Source organism: Thamnophis sirtalis, unplaced genomic scaffold (assembly GCF_051295495.1).
Source record: "Thamnophis sirtalis isolate CommonGarterSnake01/CBP01778 unplaced genomic scaffold, rThaSir2_p1.2 scaffold_1, whole genome shotgun sequence".
Lineage (NCBI taxonomy): Eukaryota > Metazoa > Chordata > Lepidosauria > Squamata > Natricidae > Thamnophis > Thamnophis sirtalis.
The window spans coordinates 134801216-134825553 of NW_028261381.1; the positions used below are offsets into that span (position 1 = coordinate 134801216).

A 24338-nucleotide genomic window follows, 5' to 3' on the forward strand; every position below is an offset into this window, starting at 1 on the left:
ATCCATACTTCCTATAATGAGTCTTGTAGCACCTTTAAAGACTAACAAATTTTATTTAAAGTTTTTTTGAACTAAGGCTTACTACATTAGATGCAGATATATGATTTAAATTGGGGGAGGTGTAGGGATGACAAGATGGTGATGCAAGCTTTATTTATTTATTTGATTTCTATAGCTGCCCATCTCAAGAAGTGACTCTGGGAAGTGTAGATCATAAAACATTAAAACAATATCAAATAAATATATATGAAGTAGAAAATTACCATGGATGTTAATAAAGTGAAGAAACAAGCTGTTCGCATACTTGTGGGGCCAGGTTACATAAGAGAAAGATGACTATAAGAACTATAGTCATGTTGACAACTGCAGTATGTTTATTGAGACCAGAATTTTTAACTCATTAAAATCATTAATTGATAGAGTATTTATAATTTCTCTCATAAAAACAGGAAATAAATTCTCAAATAGTTTGTATATTTTACTTTCTAACTTGGCTAATGCATGCAGTTTCTAATATTTAGATAAAATGAACATTTGTATTATGAAATAGTCACTGGCTTGACAGAAGAAGTAAAATGAAAGTTATAACTAGGGGTTTATCCATACATTTATATTAATATATATATATATATATATGTACTGTAGAGATAGATAGATAGATAGATAGATAGATAGATAGATAGATAGATAGATAGATAGATAGATAGATAGATAGATACTGTAGATCTAGATAACATAAATATAGTGGAATCCTCCTAATAAGTGTGTTGCTAAATGTAAAAACTATAGGATTGTCTTGTTTTATTATGCAGCTATTAATTTTACTTACTTTGGCAGGGAAGTGGAAAAGTTTTACAAATCCAAAATCATCTCCTGTTGCCAAGACTGTACTGTCACTGCTGAGGCACGAAGCACTTACATCTGTGACTTCTCCAATTATTGGCCATATTCCTTCACAGCATGTACCTAAAACACTTGTCCAGGATGCCCAGGAAATCTTTTCTACCTATAAAGATAGTAACCTGATCACAAAAATTACTCTGGTTTAGAAGCATTCTTGCGGGTCACTAACACTAAATATTCCTTCTTCTTTCCCCCATTATCATATATGACAAACACTTGTCTCTTTTATGGGCTGCTGCTTCTGTACTCCTTTCCTTTCTGGTGCCCATGTTTCCAGAGAAATAGGTAAGGACTGCTGTTTCTTTGAGGCTTAAAACCAGAAACCTGGTTTAGATTTTTTTTTTTTTTACTCCTTCTAGAGGAACATCTATTCTGAATTAATCCACATTTTCCAGGGATCGGGATTTGGTCAAATCTGATGCATATACTTAATTATTATCCAATATATTAGTTTAAACTGAATTTTAGTTTAAAATATCAAACTATTGCAAATGAGATCTTACCTTTACATGCCTGGCAGTTATTTTGATTATTAACATTATTTTAATTTTAACAAAAATATTTGAATATATCTTTCAGCTGTAATACTTAACAGAGGACCAATGCTTTATTAGTTTTAACTAAAACTATTAGTTTTAACTATTATTCTGACTGACTGAAGACTTATAGCTAACAAGTAAACATAATGAGTTCAGTTACAAAGTTATAATTATGATAATCTGTGCATAAAAGGTTCATTGCCACTGTGTCCAACAATGAAAACCTGTTGCTTATATGACTGTCTTGAATGACAGAAGGTAAACTGCAGAGGAAAGAAATCTGCAGTAGTTAGAGCACAATCCAGGGAATGCTTTCTTGGAAATAAGCTCTACTTGGTTAACCAGAGCTTACTTTTCTATAATGCACATAGGATTGCAGCTCAGTGATTTTAATATTCTTGTTATTCATTTGTAGGAAAATTTTGGGAAGGTCTTTTTTTTAATATGGAAATCATAAAGATTCCCTGGACATACCTTGGCTTCCTGTGTCTTGCTGGTGATTAGTGTAAATCATACTTGTAGCATTTGAACTGAATTCATAGCGATGAGTTTCCTAGTCTCCCTGAAAGGGCAACACAGCAATGCTCACTATGCTATTCTATACTGTTCTATTAAATTTCTTTAATTGCTTATTTGTAGCTTCTAATGGCTTGTTTCCATTGACTATTGTGCCATTTCAGCGATGCAAACCATAATATTAGTTAGGGATGTTAGCTTTGTGGTAGGAAATAATACTCATACTTTTTACAATCAAAGTTTGCTAATTAAGCATGGGAAAAAAGTTATTTAATGACAAAAAATTTCAGGATTTATACACTTAGAATAATCACACAGTAGATATGAATCAGTGCCCTAGAAAATAGACAGTCCTTTTTTGGAAAGTTATGAGACTATAGTTTGGATGTGTTCAAGAAATGGCTGCCAAGAAGAGAAAATGCATTATTAATTATGGCTGCCACTAAGGATAAAGCTGTTCAAAACCACCCATTTATTATACAGTATATAACTACATTTGTAGAGCCTTAGTAGCCTATAAGCTCACATAACTTTTTCTTTTCCAAGGGACTGAAGGATGTATTTCTAAACAAAAGATTGGGCTATATCCATTCACCATTTTTATTTCTTAAGAACAAAAAGGGAGCAGCGTAAAATCAGAGACATTCTTACAAATATAGTAGAAATTTATATTTAGCTTTTGATTAACAAAAAATAAGCATCTTTTTAAAAAATGCATGAAAGGTAGAACATCTGGAGGACATGAAGGACATCCAGAAGGACCACTGCTCCTCATAGTCACTATTTTGCCACAGTCTCAGTGGCATTTAAGACAGCTTCCATATTGCACATTATCAAAAACAAATTCAAGATGCAGTAAAACTTAACTAATATGATACATAAGGAATTTAAATTTTCTATAACTATATATTTTTAATATTAAAGGCTCCTGAAAAAATATATTACTCAAAAATCTTCAATTTTGTTGTATAAAATCCTTTCAGTGTGTTGCTTTCTTTATCATTTATCATTATTTATATGAAGACATTACCTAATGGATTTCATTTTTATAGAAAGATATAACCTGATTCCGCATAAGGTATGGCCTCTACATAAATTAAAAAAAAAGAAAGAAGCATCATGTTCTACTTTATTTTAATATGAGAAGTGCAATTCAAATCACAAAAGTTTGTGTAAGTACCCTGTTTCCCCCAAAATAAGACCTCCCTGGATAATAAGCCCAATTGGGCTTTTGAGTGCATGCGCTAAAATGAGCCCTCCCCTGAAAATAAGCCCTTCCCAAAAATATTGCAACACAGCAGCAGCCATGAGGTGACAACGCTCACTGCCTCCTCCACCTCAAAAATAATACCTCCCTGAAAATAAGGCCAAGCGCTTATTTCAGGGGTCAAAAGAAAATAAGACCCTATTTTATTTTTGGGGAAACATGGTATGATTAAAACTCCATTTTCTGCTAGATTATATAAAAAGGTCATTTTCCAATCTTTTTATCGGAAATTAGCCAATGATCATGTAAATGACAAAATAAAACATAACAAAAACAATGGGTATATTTTTACCTGTGCAGTAGAAATTATCTGCCTTTTCCCCCGTGGAGCTTCAAAAAATAGCTGTTCTTTAGCACCAGTGTTGACTTGTAGAAGCTTGCCTGAAAAAAACAAAACAAAAAGCACAGCTCACTGATTATCTTACTGAACATGTGATTGATCATAGAATGCTAAATTATGATACTTATTCAGGGCATTTGGGAGATATTTATCACTACTATTTGGAAATTATTTAGGAAACCTTCAGAATTATCAGAAACTTACCCTGTATAGCTTTACATTTTCTAAACTGTAGAACTGTAATCGGGGATAATTGCCTGGAATCAGGGTGAGTGGCAGACCCAGACTTCCTTCAACAGCTGTGACACCTGCAATTTCCCAGGCCATAGCAGTATTCAGCAGCATCGAGCAGACTGTATGAACACTGCTGCTGTTTTGTATCTGTCACACATTCACCAAGAACATTGGCAGCAGTGAAATCAGACGTCCATTTCACACACTTGACTCCAAAAGCCAATTAGGAGGAAAGCAGCTCCTTGACAAATCACAAAGGATGCCCACAGAGTAATCAGCAGTTCAGCATCTGGGCAAACCACCCAGGTCACCAGGATTCTATGTACTTTGTGGACTAAGGAGCACAGAAGAGAATTGTTTCAACTTCCCAGGGAATGGTCATTTTGCTCCAAACACAAATAGCTTCAAACATCTTTCAAGTCTATTTATTTGGCTAAATTCTCCAACTAAAATTGGCTCCCCAAGAAATATAAAGCCTCCGTGATAAAACTTCCCATCCTGAGGATTTCTCATCACACTGGAAAAATAGCAGGGGATGAAAGAGGAAGAAAGGCTTCATTGGCAAGCCTTATCACAGAATGTGTTTCAAAAAGTTAGTGTCAGTTTAATTTATTATCCTTAGTGTTCTTAGCATTTTTTAAAAGAAGATGGTAAACAATTGTATTTAAGTGGCTGCATCAATTACATCATTTGGCCTTGCCAGCCATTAGTAGCCATTTACCCCACTAGCAGCTACCAAGAATAATCATTTTACAGTAATTGTATTTCCTTACCTCTTATGTCCCAATCCATATGGGTTATATAACTGGAGGCTCCCTTGCAGATTCCAACTCTTTTACTGCTCATTACATTGTAGATATCTACAAAACTATCATATGAACCTACAGCTAGGTATTTTCCAGCACCTGCAATGCAATTATAAGGAGGTAAGTATTTTCATATCATTTTCAGTATTCTACCGGTAAGTGCCCTCAGCAGATGCCAACATTTGGACCACTTTATCTAGATTCAGATGTCTATGGGGGTTCTCAGTCATTCGGATCATGGTTGTCCCAAAGGTGTTTTCCAAGAGGCAACTGGACTTTCTTTTCTTCTCAGAGCTGAAGAAGCTTCTTGGATGAGAAGCAAAATGTCTTTGGAGAAAAACAAGAAAGTCCAGTTACCTCTTGAAAAAACACCTTTGGGACAACCATGACCTGGATGACTGAGATGCTCCATAGACATTTAGCTATGCACTTTGGGATGAAACCCTTTGAATTATGTGGGAGTATGAACAGATTTCAGGAACCACTTGCACTTCAGTTTCAGATGCAGACAACACAGAGTCATCCCCAACAGCCTGCGCCTGTGTTCAACACAACTCCACAACACAGTCATTTCAGCAGTTCCAAGAAGGCTCTATACCCATATGCACTACTCAGGTGACCCTGAGGACACCCAAGTGGCCTCTCTAAAAGAATTCAAATGACCACCTGTCTGAAGGAATATAAATCCTTCCATTCCCATCATCACCTTACAATTAATGGTGACTGTATCAGTGCACGGATTAAGAACTGCAATGTTATTGAAACTCTCGTCATTCTAAGACATGTACACTGAAAATATGAAACAATTAGTACTGATAGAGGAGCAAATAAAATAGTCTATATGTTTACTTGCTACCATCGATTTTAACAAAATTCAAATAAAAGTATAATAGTCCATATCAGTGCAATACATCCTTTCTAATATTAACAGCACTATATGCATTTGTATCTTACTTGTGGCCATTGCAAACAATGCAACTTGTTTTTTTACATGTTCATTATCCAAGTGAACAGAAAATAGACCTGTATTGTTTCAATTTTATATTAATTTAGCTAAAACCTATGGCTGCAAATAAATGTATATAAAACTAACAAAGTAAGATTAAATGTGGTATAATTAATTAATCTTCAGTGGTTCTCTAAATTAGAAATAATATGCCATACAACCCACAGAATCAAAAATCTTTCCCCTTTGAGTTTTAAAATATTTAACAATATTTTTATTTTAATTATCAAATTTATATATTCACTATCTCACAAAAATGGCTCTTATGTAATAGGTATTTCATGAAAAAAAGATGTCCTTTGTGTGGACTTCAGCTCTTGATGACTTCATGGACCTATCCCCGCAGGGTTTTCTTTTGCCTTCCCTTTTTCTATTAGCAACTAAAATATTTCGTTCTAAAATACAAATGTGACTCATTTAATGAAATTAACATAAATAGCAATAGCAATAGCATTTAGACTTATATAATGCTTTACAGTGCTCTACATTCCCCTCTAAGCAGTTTACAGTCAGCATATAGCCCCCAACAATTTGGGTCCTCATTTTACCGACCTCTGAAGGATGGAAAGTTGAGTCAACCTTGAGCCTGGTGAGATTCAAACTGCCAAATTGCAGGCAGTCAGAAGTAGCTTGCAGTACTCTAACCACTGCGACACCGTGACACATGGTGGATCATTTTATGTCATAACATCTCATTACCGTATTTTTCGGAGTATAAGACGCACCTTTTTCCCTCAAAAAAGAGGCTGAAAATCTGGGTGCGTCTTATACACTGAATACAGTATCTTTTGCGTCCGGAAGCCCTGCCCCTTCACCAAAATGGCTGTGCATACCCTTAGGGAGGCTATCAGAGAGTTCCTGGGGGCTGAAGAGGGCAAAAATGAGCAAAAAAGGCCTATTTTTTGCTCAATTTTAACCCCCCAGCCCCCAGTAGCACTCTATAAGCTTCCTAAAGGCTATCAATGCCCCCCTTTTTAACAAAAAATGGACCCATTTTCACAAAAGAACAGGCTGTTTTTTGCTCATTTTTGCCCCACCCCCACCCCCAGGAGCACTCTGCAAGCTCCCTAAAGGCTATTCATGTCTTTTTGGTGGGAAAAATGGGCCCATTTTCGTGAAAAACAGGTCGTTTTTGGGAGGTTTGCAAAGTGCAAAACCTTTGTTTTATTATTTTCCTGTTCAAAACCTTGCTGCGTCTTATACTCTGGTGCATCTTATACTCCGAAAAATATGATAATTGCTGAACATTTCTGTTGTGACAATAACAGCATAACAGAGTTGTAAGGGACCCTGGAGGCCTTCTTGTCCAACCCCCTGCTCAAGCAGGAGGCCCTATACCATTTCATACAAATGGCTGTCTAACCTCTTCTTAAAAACCTCTGGTGATAGAGCACCCACAATCTCTAAAGGCAAGCTATTCCACTGATTGTTTTCACTGTCAGAAAATTTTTCTCTGTTCTATGTTGGATCTCTCTTTGAAAAGTTTCCAATCATTACTTCTTGTTCAGCCCTCCAGTTCTTTAGAGAACAGGTCGACCCTCTTCTCTCTGCGGTAGCCCCATAAATATTAGAAGATTGTTATCAAGTAACATCAAAACAGAAAATTTCTGTTTTCCTTAATTTATTTCTAGTATTTCCAGAATATCACAACTAGTTCTAGTAAGAAAGATCTCTGTATAGATTATTTCTATTTTATAATCATTTCAAAGGCCAAAAATTGTGAGAATGTTCTACCTTGAGTACAGTGAATTAATTGATCAAAGAAAAATAATTAAAATGAAAATGTCATTTCAATCATATTATGGATAGAAAATTAATATGTCTATTGTTTCAATACAACTCTTCACATACTCTATTGTTGCAATACAATTCTTCACATACCATACAAAAGTCAATGTAGTTCTTTCTAAATTGAGAAGAAAAAAATTGCTCATAACTGGAACATAGAGAGAAAACTCAGTTAAATCAACTTGTGATCTGTTTTAGCATGATCCAGTAGCTATACAACACTAACAGTATGGAATCAATTCAGATGTTTTCTCCTAAAGGTGTGAATATTAATATTTCTAAGGTTTTTGACTAGATTTTATTATATGCATGCATCCAGAATGCACACAAAATGCAGACTACCGCTGTAGTGAAATTCACTCTCATAAATGTTCATTTTAATTTTTCTGAACATAAAGCATTATTATTACCAGGTATCTCGGATCTGAAACCAATTACTTACCAGAAGAAAATCGTATTTCTGAAATAGCATCTTTCCTGTGATGAAAAGAAACAAGATCCTCCAAAGTATCTGAATTTACCATTAAGAAACTGCCATCATTCAGACCTACTGCCAATGCTTTTCCATCAGGTGAAAAAGAGCAACATCTTCCCCCTGCCAAATACAAAAAGACATGCCGCTGATCCTAATCTTCAGCTCCACACCATCCTGAATGGTGATACTGCTTTGACTTCTTTCTGCCTCTGCTGTCATTCAATCCTCATCCTCTTTCCTTTTTCCAGCATCGCCTCACTCCAAATCCCATTTTTTCGACTCTTGTGTAATAATTATATTCACCTAATCTTTCCCATCATCTGCCACACAGCTCTCCTCCATGCATCTCCAATAGCCCACTCTATTTTTTTCCATTCACCATCAAAATTTTTGCACTGTTCCATCTCCTTTTGCTGCAAGGCCTCCAATCTACTTTCTAATCTCTATCCCTCAAGAGTTCAGCAAACTCAGATCTCCTCTACCTTTCCCAGGGTACTATATTGATGCAGTTCCCCCTTGCAAAACACATCAAATCTTTCCTTGCTCCCTAGACCTAAGGATCAACATGTCATTCAGATGTCTTCTTGTCTAATTGTGACTCTGACACCTCACTGCCAAACCTGCTGTCCTACAGTGTCACTGTATGTAAGAAAAATTTTATTAATAAAAAAATAACAGCAGTTTTTTTCTGGAATTTGACTACTTCATTTATTTTATTTTGTTTCCAAAACATATAAACATTCCTTCCATAAATCTAAACATTGCAATGGGAAAAATACCTAGAATTTGACCTCTTCATAAATGGGTTTTCATGCAACATTGAATGAAGCCCTCATTTAATGACTCCTTCATTTAGCAACCCCTTCATTCATTCAATTATGATGATGCAAAAGTAAACTTTGTGACAAGTCCTTCCATTCATGACTTTTTCATAAGGTAAGTATGATCTAAAATAAGATCTAAACTAAGATCATAAGCTCATTCACATTTTCACTTAATCATCATTTCACTTAATGACCAAGTTACTGGTCCCAAATGTGGTTGCTAGATGAGGACATCCCGTATCCCTCAAATCCCATCTTCATTCCTATACCCAATATTTCCAACCCACACAGATTCTAGGAGAACATAGTATATAGTAAAAGGAGTTAACATATTCCACAAGCAATTAGCGAGAAAATTTGTTTTGTAATTATCCTGGTAGCACTGTTAAAGGTAGTTCATTCATTCTAGCAATCTGATTCCATTTTTAAATTCAAATTCATTTTGTTTTTAATACTTAACAAATTGACATATGTCACTTAATTGGAAGCTTGGTAAAGTTCAAAGCCGTAGGTAAGACTGGAAAAGGAAATAAAAATAATCTTACCCTTCTTCAGTTTTCGAACAGCTAGCATGCAATGGCTTGGTGAAAGATCCCATATTCTTAAGGTTTTATCTTCACTTACAGTGGCACAAATAGGTAAATGAGGATGAGAAGCTAAACCCCAAACATCTCCTTCCATATGACCCTGTAAAAACAAATTTTACTCTGCAAGTTAACAGCTGATAATGATGCTGTAATATTGTGGAGCTCTGGAAAAGAGCATTGAACATCTTTGGAATATTTAATCGTGTTAAAAGGAAAACTAGTAAGATTCTTCCTTTTTCTTTCTTCTATTTCCCAAATGTTTTTAATCTTTTTTGGTTTTGGTAGAATGGCATTTGTCAAACAAGTATCTTTAATTTTATTTTCTAAGTATACCTCTGGGATATTTCTTAGAGTCAGTAATAATTGCAGTTGGAGCTTAGCTTTATAATACACCCATTCATTTTGAAATTAAGTTAACATTAAAAAAAAATCAGATGAAGCAAGTAATTTGGCATTTGTGATCAGGAACAATGAGCCCAAATACTATGTTTGGGGTACAAGATCTTAAGACATCACAAACACACTTTGTTCCCATCTTCAATATAGAGATTTTCTTTATTTTACTAGCATAATGCATGAAAGGAAAGGAAAGACATGGTTGATCCTGTCAATGCAATTTTTCAATGTGACTTTTTAGTATAGCTGTTGTTATATGGATACAGACACCATTAGATTTTTCTTGTATTATTTGTCTATTTGGAAGTTCTTTGGGTGGGGTGTTTGTTTGGTCTTCTGTGTGCTACCCAGAGCCACAACTGGCAATGTGGGTGCATGTATAAATTGATTAAAAATAGCATTTAACTGGAGATGTAATAAGGATAACACTTATTTAAAAGACATGTTTTTACAATGTCTTGTATGTACCAAGTTTTAATAGAAAGTAGTGGATTATATAAATGTGATTCAACAAAAGCTAGAATTTTAAAAGATAATATTCTCTTACAGTACATGGAATTAGACAACTGGACAATGTAAATGAATTTTCCATGACCTTAATATTGCCAAAGACTGATATAGTAGAATTAAAAAGATAAATTTATGTCCATTTTCACTCAATGGATTGATTGCGATCTATGAGCGGATTGTCTATAAATGTAGATTTTACATGGATAGGTAAAATGAAATATGGGACTCATTTATATAGAACACAGTAGATTAAAAAATGTATCAGAAAAATATTCAACTTGAATAAAATTTGCATTAAACAACTACAGTATATATGGAATTATAACTGTTTATTGTTGTAATTACATATGGGAGTTTTGTTGTATTTTTTTATATTTTGTTACACCACTTTTTATGTGTTCTTTTTTTGTCTTTAACAATGTATGTATCGCTATCACTATTTTTTTTTAAAAAGTTATTTCTAATTCACTGCAATTTTATTTCACTATTTTAACATTCCAAAATGTACACTAAAATAAGAAATATTTTTAATGTTTACCTGAACTAGTAAAGTTATTGGCCCACTTTTATCAACTTCCAATATTTCACCATTCTTTGTTCCAACTAAAATATGACCATGTCCTAATGATATGGCACGGATAGAAGGATTATCTTCTAAAAGGAGACCTAAATGGATAAAAGAAAATAAAGAATTCTATTTGAACAATCACAATATAAATAAAACCAATTATTATTGGAACATCATATTATGTTTCCTAAAGTTTAACATAATTCTTGCTTGAAAAAAATACATTTTTTTCTTATTTATCTTTGATAATCCAATGCTTATTTACTCTGAATTGGTCTAGTTGAATACATTAGTCACATTTATGCAGACATGCATAGCACAATTGCATAATTCTGTCTACCCCTTCAGATTTAACAAGAAGGGCAGGCTCTTGAGTCTCTTCCATTATCAGACAATGCCATCTTACCTTCAAGTCATGGCTTCTCTGTGGCTGTGCCTAGCCTCAGCACCAGCATTCCACCAGAGAGCAGAATGATGAATGATGAATGCTGTTCTTATTATCCTTTTGTAAAGTTCTGAACTGATCTTCTTTATTTTAAACCACAACTCAAAACTTGTATGATTGTGTTGTAAGACCCAGGCACTTGGGTCAGGAAGTTAGGGAGTTTTGCTGGTGATGTGGCTTTTTGTTTGGGCTGGGGGGTTGTTACTGTTTTAACCAGGGTATCTGCTATGGTGGCTTTAATTTTGGTACTCTGTCCAAATCACTGCTGTGAGTTGGATGTGTCAATAAATAAATAGATACATAAATACATAGAGAAATCATGTTTAGTATCTACTGGAGAAAATGTCCAGTTAACTCTTGTTTATGAAAATATCCATCCTGAAATTGATAGTACTAATATACATATTTCAGAGCTCAATAAATTCAACAGTATGTTAAACAAATAACACATTATGTATTTTTGAGTCAATGACTAAAATACATATTTAATTTCAAAACTTTTCTCAAAATTGTGATTTGCAATTGGTGATCCTTGGCCATGGGCCAGATGTGACCTGTCTCCCAAAATCATCAGATCCATAGACCCCAAAAGAAACATATCTACCTAGCCCACAAAAGAGAGGGAGAGCAACCTTCTGTTTGGCTGCTTTTATGAGTGCTCGCCATCTCCTCAGGTAGCCCTTTTGCCCATGTGTTCACCAGTGACCTTGGCATGGGTGGAGCAAGAATATCCCCATCTGGTAAAGCTGAGTGCAAGCTGAGGTGAAGGAGGGGGAAGAAATGGCAATGACAGAATAGCTTCTGACCCCTATGTGGAAGAAGTCTGCTGTAGAGGAATTCAGAGATAACTCTGAAGAAGGAATGCAAGAACTGTTACAAAAAAAAATATGAAAATTTGGTCCTGATAATTTAGTGGGCATGAGAAAGAGAATCAAAATAAATTCATCTTGCTTCTCCTTAGTATAAGAGAGGACTGAGGGATACTCTAGCAGGCTATACTCTAGATAGCCATAGACTTCTGCTAATCTCTGAATTGTTTTATTCATTTTACTGCATGAAAGTAGATAAAGCACATTATGGGAATTACATGAAAAGCTCTCAACTACTCAAAAGTCCCGAGCACCTGTTGCTCTTTTATGCTTTCAAACTCTTCAGCTGAATCAGATCACAAAATGGATTATGATGAATCAATTCACAAAAAGATAATTATTTTAAATCAGTGGAAAATAAGTCTGTATTATAATGATCTAAGAAAATGTCAAATTACCTTTGGACCCTGGGGCTAATGCAGCTCGTTTGATAGCATATGTTTTTAGACACCGTTCGAAGCTGTCATCCCAAAGAGCAACAATTCCATCTTTTGCCCCAGTTACAAATCCCTAAAGAGAAAGATAATATAAAACATATTCCATATCTCTTGATTCTAAACCACATTGAGAAGTTATTTACATGTTATACTCATTCATATTTTATTCCATTGCCGCAACCCTGAGTAATATTTCTACAGCTATTTTAATCAATTTTACCCTCAATTTTATATATTTATGGCATCCATATTCTCAAATTTACGTTTCTGAAGCACAGATCGCAAAATTGTATTGTATTAAAATGTGGTTGTTTCATGTTATATTCACCCTGAATGATGGTGACAGTTTCACAGTGAGCATCATCCAAGCCAGATGGCTTGTGACTTTTGTTGTGTTTTTGAATGCAAGGCTACATGTGCTTAAAATATTATTGTGCTTATAGTGAAAGCCCTTGAGTGCAAAGGAAAGTGCATCTAGTGATGGAGAAAAGACTAAAAGGGTCAAGAAAGTGATGCCTTTGAATGAGAAAGGGCAGGTTCTAAAAAGGTTTTCTTGTCCCCATCCCCCCCACCCCCCACACAGAGCAGAGAGATTGCTTAAATGAGGTGGGGAGGAAAAAGTGGGGGGGAATCTCTTTATACAATTTCTCCTGTGATAGATTCATTTTCCACTCTTACCCCTCCCCACCATAGGGTGGAGATATTGGAGAAGAAGAGATTACAAAAGACTAAGAGTAAGCAAAAACACAATGAAGACTGCCATGGCTGCTTGTGTAGTGTAATGTGTGCACTGTTGCTAAGATGCATAGCCATACTCTTGATATATACTTTTTGAGTTAAGGAGGAAAAAGATGAAAAATAGTGAGCTTGCCAAACCCTTTAGGCATATCTAATCTAACTTCTGGGCTTGAATATAATAAAATCAATTTATATTCAATAGTAAGTTACTCACTTTTTCTAATGCATGCATACTGAACAATGGGCCATCATGTGCTTTCACTGTTTTGACGAGGAAAATATCTCTCCATATATACACGTCTCCTGTTGCAGTTCCAGAGAATGCCATTTCTTCTGTCCAGCCATAAACTGCACACATCATTGTATCAATTTTTCCCACTGGACCCACATAACCTTTTTTTCCAATTAGTCCACCTCCTTAAATTAAAAAAAAAAACAAATTATTATATTAGACCTTGAACATGTGTTTCTAAATGAACACAGAAAGTTTTTAAAGGTAAAACACAATGACTTTCATTTTTTCTTTCACACACACACACACACACACACACACACGAGTCTATAAATATCATCAAAGGGTCATCTGTTATCCTCAGTTTCTCAAAAGCAAATTATGTTAAAAAACTAAAGTAACAACTTACTATTGGGTTTAGCTTCATTTACTTTCATATCCCAGTAAACTACAGTATCATATAAAAGGGAAAAATAAAATATGATTGAAGTAACTTGATAATTACTCAAAGTAATTTTAAAAATATTGCCTTACCTGCTCTTCGCCAGAATTTTATGTGTTTAATTCCAGCTGTAATTAGTTTATCGGGCATAAAGGGGTTAATTTTAACAACAAAGATCTTGTCTTTACTCCCCCTAAAAGAAATTTAAAAATGTTTTCACTTTCATGTGGGAAAATATTTTCTCCATACAATAAAGCTTTGACAAAAACAACTTCAACAATTACTTATATTGAAATAGCAATATAAACATTCCAAATTTTGTTTTAAAATTAGTAGATGAATTGTCTATTTATCTTTCAAACTTAGAATTGGACATTCTCCATTTTACAAGTAGACCTAATGTATAGTATATGTAAGGCCTGTAAAGCAGATTGGATATAGTTTGTACAATTCATCCACATTCATAATAAGAAATTTGACAGTCCATTGCACATTAGGTATCAATACAAACAAGACTACAAATGTCCTGCTTCTTACTATGATTTCAATATAATCATAACACATTATTAGAGTAAAACAACTGGGTGACCTTTTTACCTTACTGCTGAAAGCTTATCTCCTTTTCTCCAATCCCAAAGAATAACAGTGTGATTGTCATCTATTCCAACTGAAGCTAAACGTTTTCCATCAGCTGTAAAACAAAGTATAAAGCATTGTTTTATAAACAGCAATATTTACAAATTATGGCAATAAATATGGGGGGCATTTTGAATATCTAAACTCTCATTGTCACATATTTGTATATCAGCAGTAACTGTCCTCATTGCTATTTGATTCTAAATATGTACTTTTATATTTTTTCAATCATTCTCCATCATTTCAAGGCCTAAAAGATCAGTGTCATTTGCATATGGGCTGCTTGGTTTTCCAGATTTTCCAGTACCTCTGTATACTTTCAGTAACTTAATAATAATCATAGTCGTGGCACGACAAAACCGCGGTCCACTAAAGCGCGCCCAATTAAAGTGCGCACCTGACGTCATCAGCAGTGCAACAAATACGACAGCGGAGGAAAAAGGGTGCTTTAAAAAGCACTTTTAAAGCAAGCCGATTCACGTTAGGGTAAGGGTTAGGGTTAGGGTTGGGGTTAGGGTTAGGGTTAGGTTAAGGGTTAGGGTTAGGTTTAGGGTTAGGGTTAGGTTAAGCGTTAGGGTTAGGTTTAGGGTTAGGTTAAGGGTTACCTTTAGGTTTAGCGTTAGGTTAAGGGTTAGGTTTAGGGTTAGGGTTAGGTTAAGGGTTAGGTTTAGGGTTAGGTTTAGGATTAGGTTTCGGGGGGTTAGGTTTATGTTTACGCGTTAATTTCAGCTTTACCGCTCACAGCATGCTTTTTTCGTCGCGCTGTGATGACGTCAGGTACGCGGTTTCGTCGAGCGCGCTTTAGTCGACCGCGGTTTTGTGGTGGAACCAATCATAGTCTGCTATTAAAATGCATATACTGTATTTCTTAGGCAAATCTAGCTTATTTACCTAATTTCCTGAACCGCTTAGACATTCCAATAGTACTATGTGTCAAGGATGGTTAATATAATTGCAATGTACAAAAATGCAACTTAAACTCAATAAAAATAGATAAATATTGAGTAGCAAAAACAAAAATCACATTTCAAAATATATTATAATGCCATATATTTTTGTGCTGCACCTAACAAATGAATATTTAATGACACTTATATCTCTTCATATACGTAAACATTTTGAAGAATGCCTCCCATAATAATTGATGAAATTTAAAGGCTGGCACTTCTGTTGCCAACATTTGAAAGCGAGATCTGTGACGCTTACTTTAAAAATCATTAGTTTATTAATCTAATGTTTCTCTAATTCAATCACATGCTTGTTTTTAAAAGATATACTTTTTCAAACTAATTAATTTTTTTTTTAAAAAATTCAATAATGGTGAAATATATGACAGAAATGATGCTTTTGTTATATTTCAATGTTTTTTCATTGGCATTGGTCATTAACTTATTTTCAACATTTAACCAATTTAAGACCAATGCTATTATATACATCTGCCTCAATTAGTTATCTCCACTTAATGATTGAAGATTCTGCTCCTTTGGCCATCAAACACCCACATTTTAGGAAGAGATGGGCCTCATAAGAATAGGCAGTGAGTTAATTTCATTATATGGTTGCTGAACAGAATCCAATACCAATGTCCAGAGAGATATAAAAGACAACATTCTAATAATATCTCTCCTTCACACACCAACAAATACACATCTGCCCTTACTATTAACAAAATAAATCATATTTATGCAGTCTACACTTTCACAAAAATGGGATAACCATACATACCTGAAAAATCAACAGCACAAACACCAAACTGGTGATAGCCCTTTAATACCGACAGTGGTTTGATTGTTTCTGTATCCCAAACATGGGTTGAGCAATCCCGGCCAACCTTATATAAGAGATTGAACACATAAACTTACTATACTAAATTTACTAGTTTTTTTAAATTATACCCAATTCCTAACCATGTCAGCCATTCGTATTTTACTCCTATTTCTATGTCCTTCAGAAAACTTGCAAAACCTGGCTGCTCAAGAAGGCCTTTTAAGTCTGGTTAATATGGATCCATAACTCTGACATTAATTCTTGCATTCTATGTGCTTATGATTATTATTTTTATTTATAATGTGTTTAATTTGTCAATACCTCTACATTCTCTAGAGCATGGGTATCAAACTCGCAGTGTCATGTTGCTGTCACATGATGTTTCGTGACTTTTTCCCCTTCATAGAGCTGGGGTAGGCATGACCTATGTGTGACGCATCCAGCCTGTGGGCCGCCAGTTTGACACCCCTGCTCTAAAGTCTATTTTGGAATAAGGCAATAGATAAATACTGTAAGTAAGTACTGTAAATGTGAGCTTAGCAAACACAGCACTGTTTTTTCCTGGGATGATTCTGTCTGTCATTATAAATTATTGTTGTACAATTTTGAAAATAAACTTTGTAAGGTACATTATGTTACTTAAAACCATCACTAGATTAACAATTTTGAACAATTGTTTAGAAAACAGAAATTATTCCATTTGATCAGAGGCATCCAAGACAAGATAATATTACAATTATGACTCTTTCTATACATAATAATGCAAATGGCATTGTTATATAAGAACATCTTGACATATGATACCACTATATAAACATCATCATTTACATAAGGATCTACATGTCCTGTAGATGTCATCTTTTACATGCTTTGATCCAACCACTGTCATCTATGCAATGGATTCAACCCACTGGTTCTAATCAAGCATGGGTCCAGCCATGTATTTTATGAAGTTCTGTGTATCCAGCTGCTTCAGTATTTTTCAATGTAAAGCATGCAGTGGAAAAGCTCTCACACATACACTGAACATTTCCCTTTGCAGGAAAAATATGCTTCTGATTTCCAGACACGCCTATTCTTATACAGCCCAAGAATCATCCAAGAGAGTTCATGTTATTATTTTTTCTCATGTAGCATAACAAGCGCAAACACATTTTCTACAGCAGAAGAATATTGACAGGAATATTAAATACCCTTTATAGATTGACTGGACTGAAATAACAATTCTAGATCTCTAGTTCTTCCATACATCCTACCTGGCCTGTGGCGACATAGTCCTTTAGAGGATGAATAGCAAGGCATAGGATATCATCATCATGACCCAAATAAAAGCGCTGTGTGTTTTGCTGCCGATTGTATACTATGCCCACTGCTGCAACGTGGTACACAATTTCCCCAGTCTGAGTGTAAAATAAATTACTCCGACAGTCATAGCCTCTGTAACTAATAAAACAACATGAAATTAAAGTAACATGCATCTTAATGTAATAAATATATGCATGGATCGTGCTATTCCTCTTCAACATAAGCCACATTGTATTTAAATGCAGGAAAAAATAATCAGAAGCAGAAAAAAGAAGGAAAGAATATTTAACTAAACTTAGTTTGTGCCAATATTATTCACCATAACTCTATTCCTACTTTTGCTTTCACTAGTTTCATACCTAGTCTTTTGCTCTCTAAGCTTCTCCTCTCTCTCTTTTTGAAGATCTCATCAACTTCATCCAAACCAGGGGTGAGCTGCTGGGGGGTTCACAGAGGTTCAGGAGAATCTTTAGCTAAGATTCTGTGCAGTTCGGAGAACCCGCAAATCCCACTCCTGACTGGCCCTGCCCACCCCTCCCCGGAGTCCCCATGTGGCCCGTTTTGGATGCAGGTAAGTACAGGGCATGTGTGGAGGCTCAGGAAGGGTAAAAACAGGTCTACTGGAAGTTCGGGAAGGCCGGAAATGGGCCCATTTTAGGGCGTCCAGAGCCCGTGGAGGCCATTTTTGCCTCCCAGAGGCTTGAGGAAAGCCTCCACAGCCTGGGGAGGGCAAAAATACCTCCCCCGCTATGATGCAGGAGGCCAACTAGGCCAGGGCCACCATGGCCACGCCCACCCAGCAACCAGGCAGAGAACCCCTTGCTAAAAATTTTGAAGCCCATCCTTGATCTAAACACGGCTTTCCCAGTTTTCCTCTTCCCCTCAAACTGTTCTTTCTTTTTTTATAACACTCCATTTTTTTGTATGCAGTCCATAATGATTTATCTTTCATTTATGTACTATTTATTCTTAACCATATTTCTTTCTGTTTTATTACTAATTTCTCCTGGCTTATCCCATTCACCATGTAATAAAGTGGTTGAAAGCACACTCCTATATACAAAAAGCTAAAGATTTCTGTATCAATCTGGTGCTGTTTTTTCGGAGCATTGTTCAAAGACCATTTCTGTGGTATGTAGCCTGCCAAAGGAGCATGGAATGCTGTTACCTTCCCCCTGAAGTGGTGCCTATTAATCTACTCAGATTTGCATGCTTTCAAACTGCTAGATATGCAGGAGCTAAGGCAAGTAAAGGAAGTTCACTCCGTGGTGCAGAGCTCAGGTAGGGCTGTCAGCTCTCCAGCTGACAAGCTCAGCATCATTAACCGCTGAGTCATTACGCCCCTACTCCTACATACCAAATTGGGTATGTCTCATAGAATGACAAATCAAACTGTTATATCAGTAATTTCCCTTTGAACTGTTTGCCCTGATTAAAAAGGTTATCTAAGTTCCTGCTTTCAACTTAGACCTACTTCCTATCAACTATTAGGGAAACACTCACTATCTTGACCTGTTTTAAACAATAACTCATAAATTTAAAACAGAAAAACTATTGTTTTGTAGAAGAAACATACAAACACAGTACATCTTGATAAATACATAATATGTATTATTTCCTTTTAGGAAAGAAAAGAAAGAAAAAATAGAAAAGGGAAAAGAAAAGGAAAAAAAAAATTTACACACCCGTGAACAAAATGCAATCTTATACTATTGATGGGAGACCTCTCTCTTCTTTTTGAGGCTGCAGTTTTTCGTTTTTCTTTGCATTGCTCTTTAAGCTGAGGTAGATCTTCTTTGTAAACCTTAGAATACAAAGATTTTCTGTCATTGTGCATATTTGAAGAACCAATCACACTAAGGAGTAGAAGTTTTCTATATGAACATCATATATTGGACATAGTTGCAACGTGGTTAAAGCTATTTCAATTAAATAAATTATTAGAATAAAATTTATAAGTAATTACCGTGAAAGGTGAATAGGCAAATGCTTTGCAAACCCCAGTAATGAAAGTCAATAGCATAAAAAAACCCTGAGGTTAAGGTTAAATATAATAGGAGGTAAAACCACAACTATCTGCTCAAGAATTGAAAATGAAGATATTGACTTAGTGGAAAGTCAATAAGTTCCATCTTAGGCATGAAAACCAACTGGGTGACTTTGGGGCAATCCCCCTATCATGCCAACCCATCTCATAAGGTTATGGGAAAAATAGGAAGAAGGAACATTATACATGTCCATGGCCTGAGTTATTATTTATAAAAATAATAAAGTTTGAATAAAAAATAAAGAAATGTTAATATTAGACATTTGGGGCAAGAGCTGAAATTACTTTTAAAAGTCAATAAATGGGATAAGTTTATAGAATGACCTAGCTGTATGTAAAGATTCCCCTCGCATATATGTGCTAGTTGTTCCCGACTCTAGGGGATGGTGCTCATCTCTGTTCAAAGCCCAAGAGCCAGCACTGTCCAATGATGTCTCCGTGGTCATGTGGCCAGTGTGACTAAATGCCAAAGGCGCGCGTAACACTGTTAGTGTTGGTTCCTATTTTTTCTACTTGCATTTTTACGTGCTAGATTGCAGAAGCTGGGACAAGTAACGGGAGCTCACTCTGTTACACGGCACTAGGGATACGAACCACCAAACTGCAGACCTTTCTGATCGACAAGCTCAACGTCTTAGCCGCTGTATGTAGCAAATGCATTTCTCCATTTTTAAAAATTCCATTTGTGATGATAGCAAAAAGTTTCTCCAGTGATACAGTACTTTAGGGGGCATAATTTCAGGGATCTATATTTAATTGTTTTGAATTTGGAAGAAGCTCCATAGGCACTCAATGTGACACGGCTAGGACTTTTATTGCATATTAGAACAAAACCATTTAAAGCAGTTGATTAAACTCTGCCAACATGATAATGCTATTCCTTCTTATACCTTCTATAGTTTACATTGGGCACTTTTTCCTTTTTCATTTGAAGAATCTTGCTTGGTATGTCTCATGCTTGGTGGCATTTGGTTATTAACATATGGCAGATAGTAAGAAAGTCTAGTGTCCAACATCTCTAAAATCAACTTATTTTCCATATTCCATCTCCTCACTCCTCAGACTATACAGAATCAACAGGCAGACAATTGATTGGCAGAGAAGTAACTCAAGCTTCATTGTGGTATTAATATTTTAGACCCATCCAGGATTATTAGGACAAGCAGAATCAATCTAGGGTGTTTCTAGCTCATTCCTTAATGTATAGGATAATACCTGTCGTCGATAAGTGATCTGAGTCTCTTGCTCAATTTCAGAGTCCAGCTCTGGAACATCAGATTGATCAGAATCTGATTCTTCACTATTGGAGTCAATCATGCTTTCTATAATACAAATAAAATGTAGAGAAAATACTGAAATAGTAAAAGCAAATTCAAGTCAAGAACTATACATATTCTCACAGAAGCAAATTCTATGGAGGGCCTTCAAGTTATGAACATAATGTTCCCATATGAGAAAAAAGGGTAATATAACAGAAACCTGAAAGGATGGGAACAAGCAGTTACAGTACATGGCTATAACTATTAACTCAAAAAGACAGAAGACGATAGACAGTATTCCGGGATACTGTACTGTTCCCCAGGGTGGAGAATTTCTCACAGGATTTCTTCAAAGGATAACATACATACCCCCTCTTATTATTCTGTAGTAAATTTATGTCTACTTGTAAACATGCAGGAGGGAGGAAGTTTAAATGTTATAAATAATACATAACCCTCAGATCTAAATTTCACTTTTACTACCACTCTCATTATAGAAGGAGCGCTCACCCTTGACGATTATCAATATCTATACATACTCGGCAACACTATTGATCATGGTTAAGTCACCAAATTTTTCCAACAGTATCAGAAGTAAGTTGCAACCCAGCTGGAATAATTGCAAAAGCCCCTAAGATACAACAGCAAATGGAACCAGAATTCCTATCACTAAATGGTGAGAATGCAAAATTCAACATGGTTGAATTGCTTAATGATGGCAATCCTGGCACTTCTTCTTATTGTAGTTAAACAAATCCATTTGATCAATAGATTCCCATTAGATTATTACTTTTTCTCATTTTAGACTATTAATATGATTGCAATTTCTTGTACTGAATAGATTAAAATGGACTGGTCCTGTGTTTTATAACAAAAGCCAATTAAAGTGTCTTTCAAAGGATAATGTTTAAATTCATTGTAAGTGTCACTACATAGCCAAGGTTAAAGATAGAAAACAAGAACCAAAACAGGAATAAGAATCATCTAATCTGGTGGGAAATCAAAAGAAAGAGCAAATTACAGTCCAGAACACTTGCAGATGATTCTAAGATTTTAATAAATCTTGATCAAATCCAATTCACTGGACTTAAAAACCAGAAGTCTATATATTTACATACGAGATACATTTTCAATCATTGTTCCATACTATTCTGGAATATTTTAGAACTAGACTCATTTTTGTAATCTGTTCCTAGCATTTAATATGACTTTTAAAATATTTTGTTATTAGCCAACTATAGAAGAGGGAGAAAATATGTCTAGATAAATAAATACCAATGTTACACAAATAGGGAAAATAGCAAAGAACAAAACGTAGGGGGAAAACCTCTCAAAAATATGAATAATAGCTGAAATATTTCCCATCTAAAGAGAAATTCATGTCAAAATCATTACTAGCAATATTATATATTATTGTTGAAATCTTATTAATTTGTATATATTCACTCACCTTGCGGGGCTATGTGAAGAGCATCTTTCAACTTTCTTTCAGGAATAAATTTCCACTGGAAAACAGAGTGGTCTGCTCCACCAATAGAAATAACCCATTGATAATCATGTGACCACCTGACATTTGTCACGTGTGCTGAATGACCAAAGTATTTCTTAAACTTTGCCCCTAATAAAAAACATAGGTTCATTACATTTTGAAGCATAGTACATACATCTAATGCAGTGTTTCTCAAATGGGGTTCTTAACAGACTAGGTCTTCATGGTCTTACAAAAGACCAACAGGATCAGGTTCTTCCTGATTTCTGAAGGGAGATTGTAATATATTTTTTAATTGTGAGCTGCCCAGGGTAATTTGCTGAGATGGGCAGCTATAGCAATCAATCAATCAATCAATCAATCAATCAATCAAACAAACAAACAAACAGATAATGTTCCAGAAGTCAGGTCTATGCTGAGAAGACGTATCTCCTAGTACCCAACAGCCAACATTTTTTGATTGATGGGATTGTAACATGCCCACCTGCTTGATTGAATGAGATGGGTAGAAACAACTGGGAAAAGATATTGTCTCAGGTAATCTCATGCCAAGCTATGAAGAGCTTTAAAGGCAATAACCAGCACCATGAATTGCACCTGGAAATACACTGGCAACCAATGCAGCTCACACAGTAGTGATTCTAATGTGTTGAATATCCAACATGTTGAAGCTTGTGAATACTTTTCAAGGGCATCTCCATGTACAGCGCATTGCAATAATCCAGATATTTAAGACCACAAAACACAGTTACAGCAGTTTTCACTTAGCAATCACAATTGAGACTAGCAAATGAAACTCTGGCCACTCTGAAAGCTCATCACTGTGTGACAAGAATTGCTAGTCTCTGCATCAAGGTCGTATTTTTCCCTCTTCATAAAGTTTTATTAATGTTACGTGACCTATAACAGAATTACTACTTTTGAATTGGCTTTTAGTGTATTGACTATTTGAATAAAAAAAATTCAAAAAATTTGGAAAAAATTGAATAAAAAATCTTAACAATCAGTCTCTTTTTCTTTCTTCCATTTTAAGCATGTATAGTCTTAATATGGTCTACTGGAGTTGGGGTGGGGGGCAATTAAATGAATAAATACTGAAAATAATATAGAATCCCAAGAAATACTGAAGTCTAAAAATGATACAACCTATTATCAGAGAGATTTGCATATGTCCAATCCATATGTGGCTAGTTTAACAATTAAATTCCTTAGTAAATGAATCACAAAGGTTACATTCAGTTGATTGAGTCTGTGCTGCATCTAACCTTCTCTGAGCCTTACAAGGGCCTTATAAGGGCCTTATATTTTAAGCTCCAATTGGATCCAATGTTTTGGAGTATCACCCTGATCTAACATGTTGTGAAACCTGTATCTTTTATGTATGTGTGTGTTTCAGCTGACACAAGTGACAATGCCTTATCTGCCTCCTTCCCACCAGCACATATTTCTTTTAATTAGAACTGATCTCTTGAAAAGACATTACTTTGGTTTACTACCTTATAAAACCTATTTCCATTAAAAGTACTTTACAAAAAATGTTACCTTTTCTTATACATGGATACCGAAAGAGTTTTACTGTTCCATAATCATCAGCTGTAACAAGAACCTGACCAACGAAATTTGCATCAACAGAATTGATATCATTGATCTCTGAATATTTAGGCCATATTCCATTAACTTCAAGGCCTGAAACTGAAGTCCATGAAGCCCACTGGATGCCCTTTAATTCTTCTTTGTTCATCACTTCTTTTCCACCTAGACAGAAAAAGATACCTACTTAATGATGCTCGTCAATTATAAAAAAAATTAATTACTTTAAGTAAATTCTGAATTTTAGAATTGTTGTATTTCCCATGAAGAATCTTAATGAAGTTTTAGGTAAGCTCCCCGTTGAGAGAGCGAGTACATTCAGA

The 24338-nt window shown here is 35.2% G+C and overlaps 1 protein-coding gene across 1 annotated transcript in view; it reads right to left on the reverse strand.

Moving 5' to 3' along the window:
* EML5 (EMAP like 5) overlaps positions 1-24338 on the reverse strand; it is a 92355-nt gene that overhangs the window by 37608 nt on the left and 30409 nt on the right. Inside the window, exons 10-25 of the mRNA XM_087725306.1 lie at positions 23968-24180; positions 22387-22554; positions 20893-20999; positions 19316-19434; positions 17582-17768; positions 16284-16389; positions 14520-14613; positions 14015-14115; positions 13463-13665; positions 12472-12583; positions 10730-10857; positions 9244-9385; positions 7842-7994; positions 4573-4704; positions 3518-3606; positions 830-1006 (exon numbers count right to left, since the gene is read on the reverse strand). Of these exons, the coding sequence (XP_087581432.1) occupies positions 830-1006; positions 3518-3606; positions 4573-4704; positions 7842-7994; positions 9244-9385; positions 10730-10857; positions 12472-12583; positions 13463-13665; positions 14015-14115; positions 14520-14613; positions 16284-16389; positions 17582-17768; positions 19316-19434; positions 20893-20999; positions 22387-22554; positions 23968-24180 (2231 nt within the window). The remainder of the gene's footprint in view (positions 1-829; positions 1007-3517; positions 3607-4572; positions 4705-7841; positions 7995-9243; positions 9386-10729; positions 10858-12471; positions 12584-13462; positions 13666-14014; positions 14116-14519; positions 14614-16283; positions 16390-17581; positions 17769-19315; positions 19435-20892; positions 21000-22386; positions 22555-23967; positions 24181-24338) is intronic.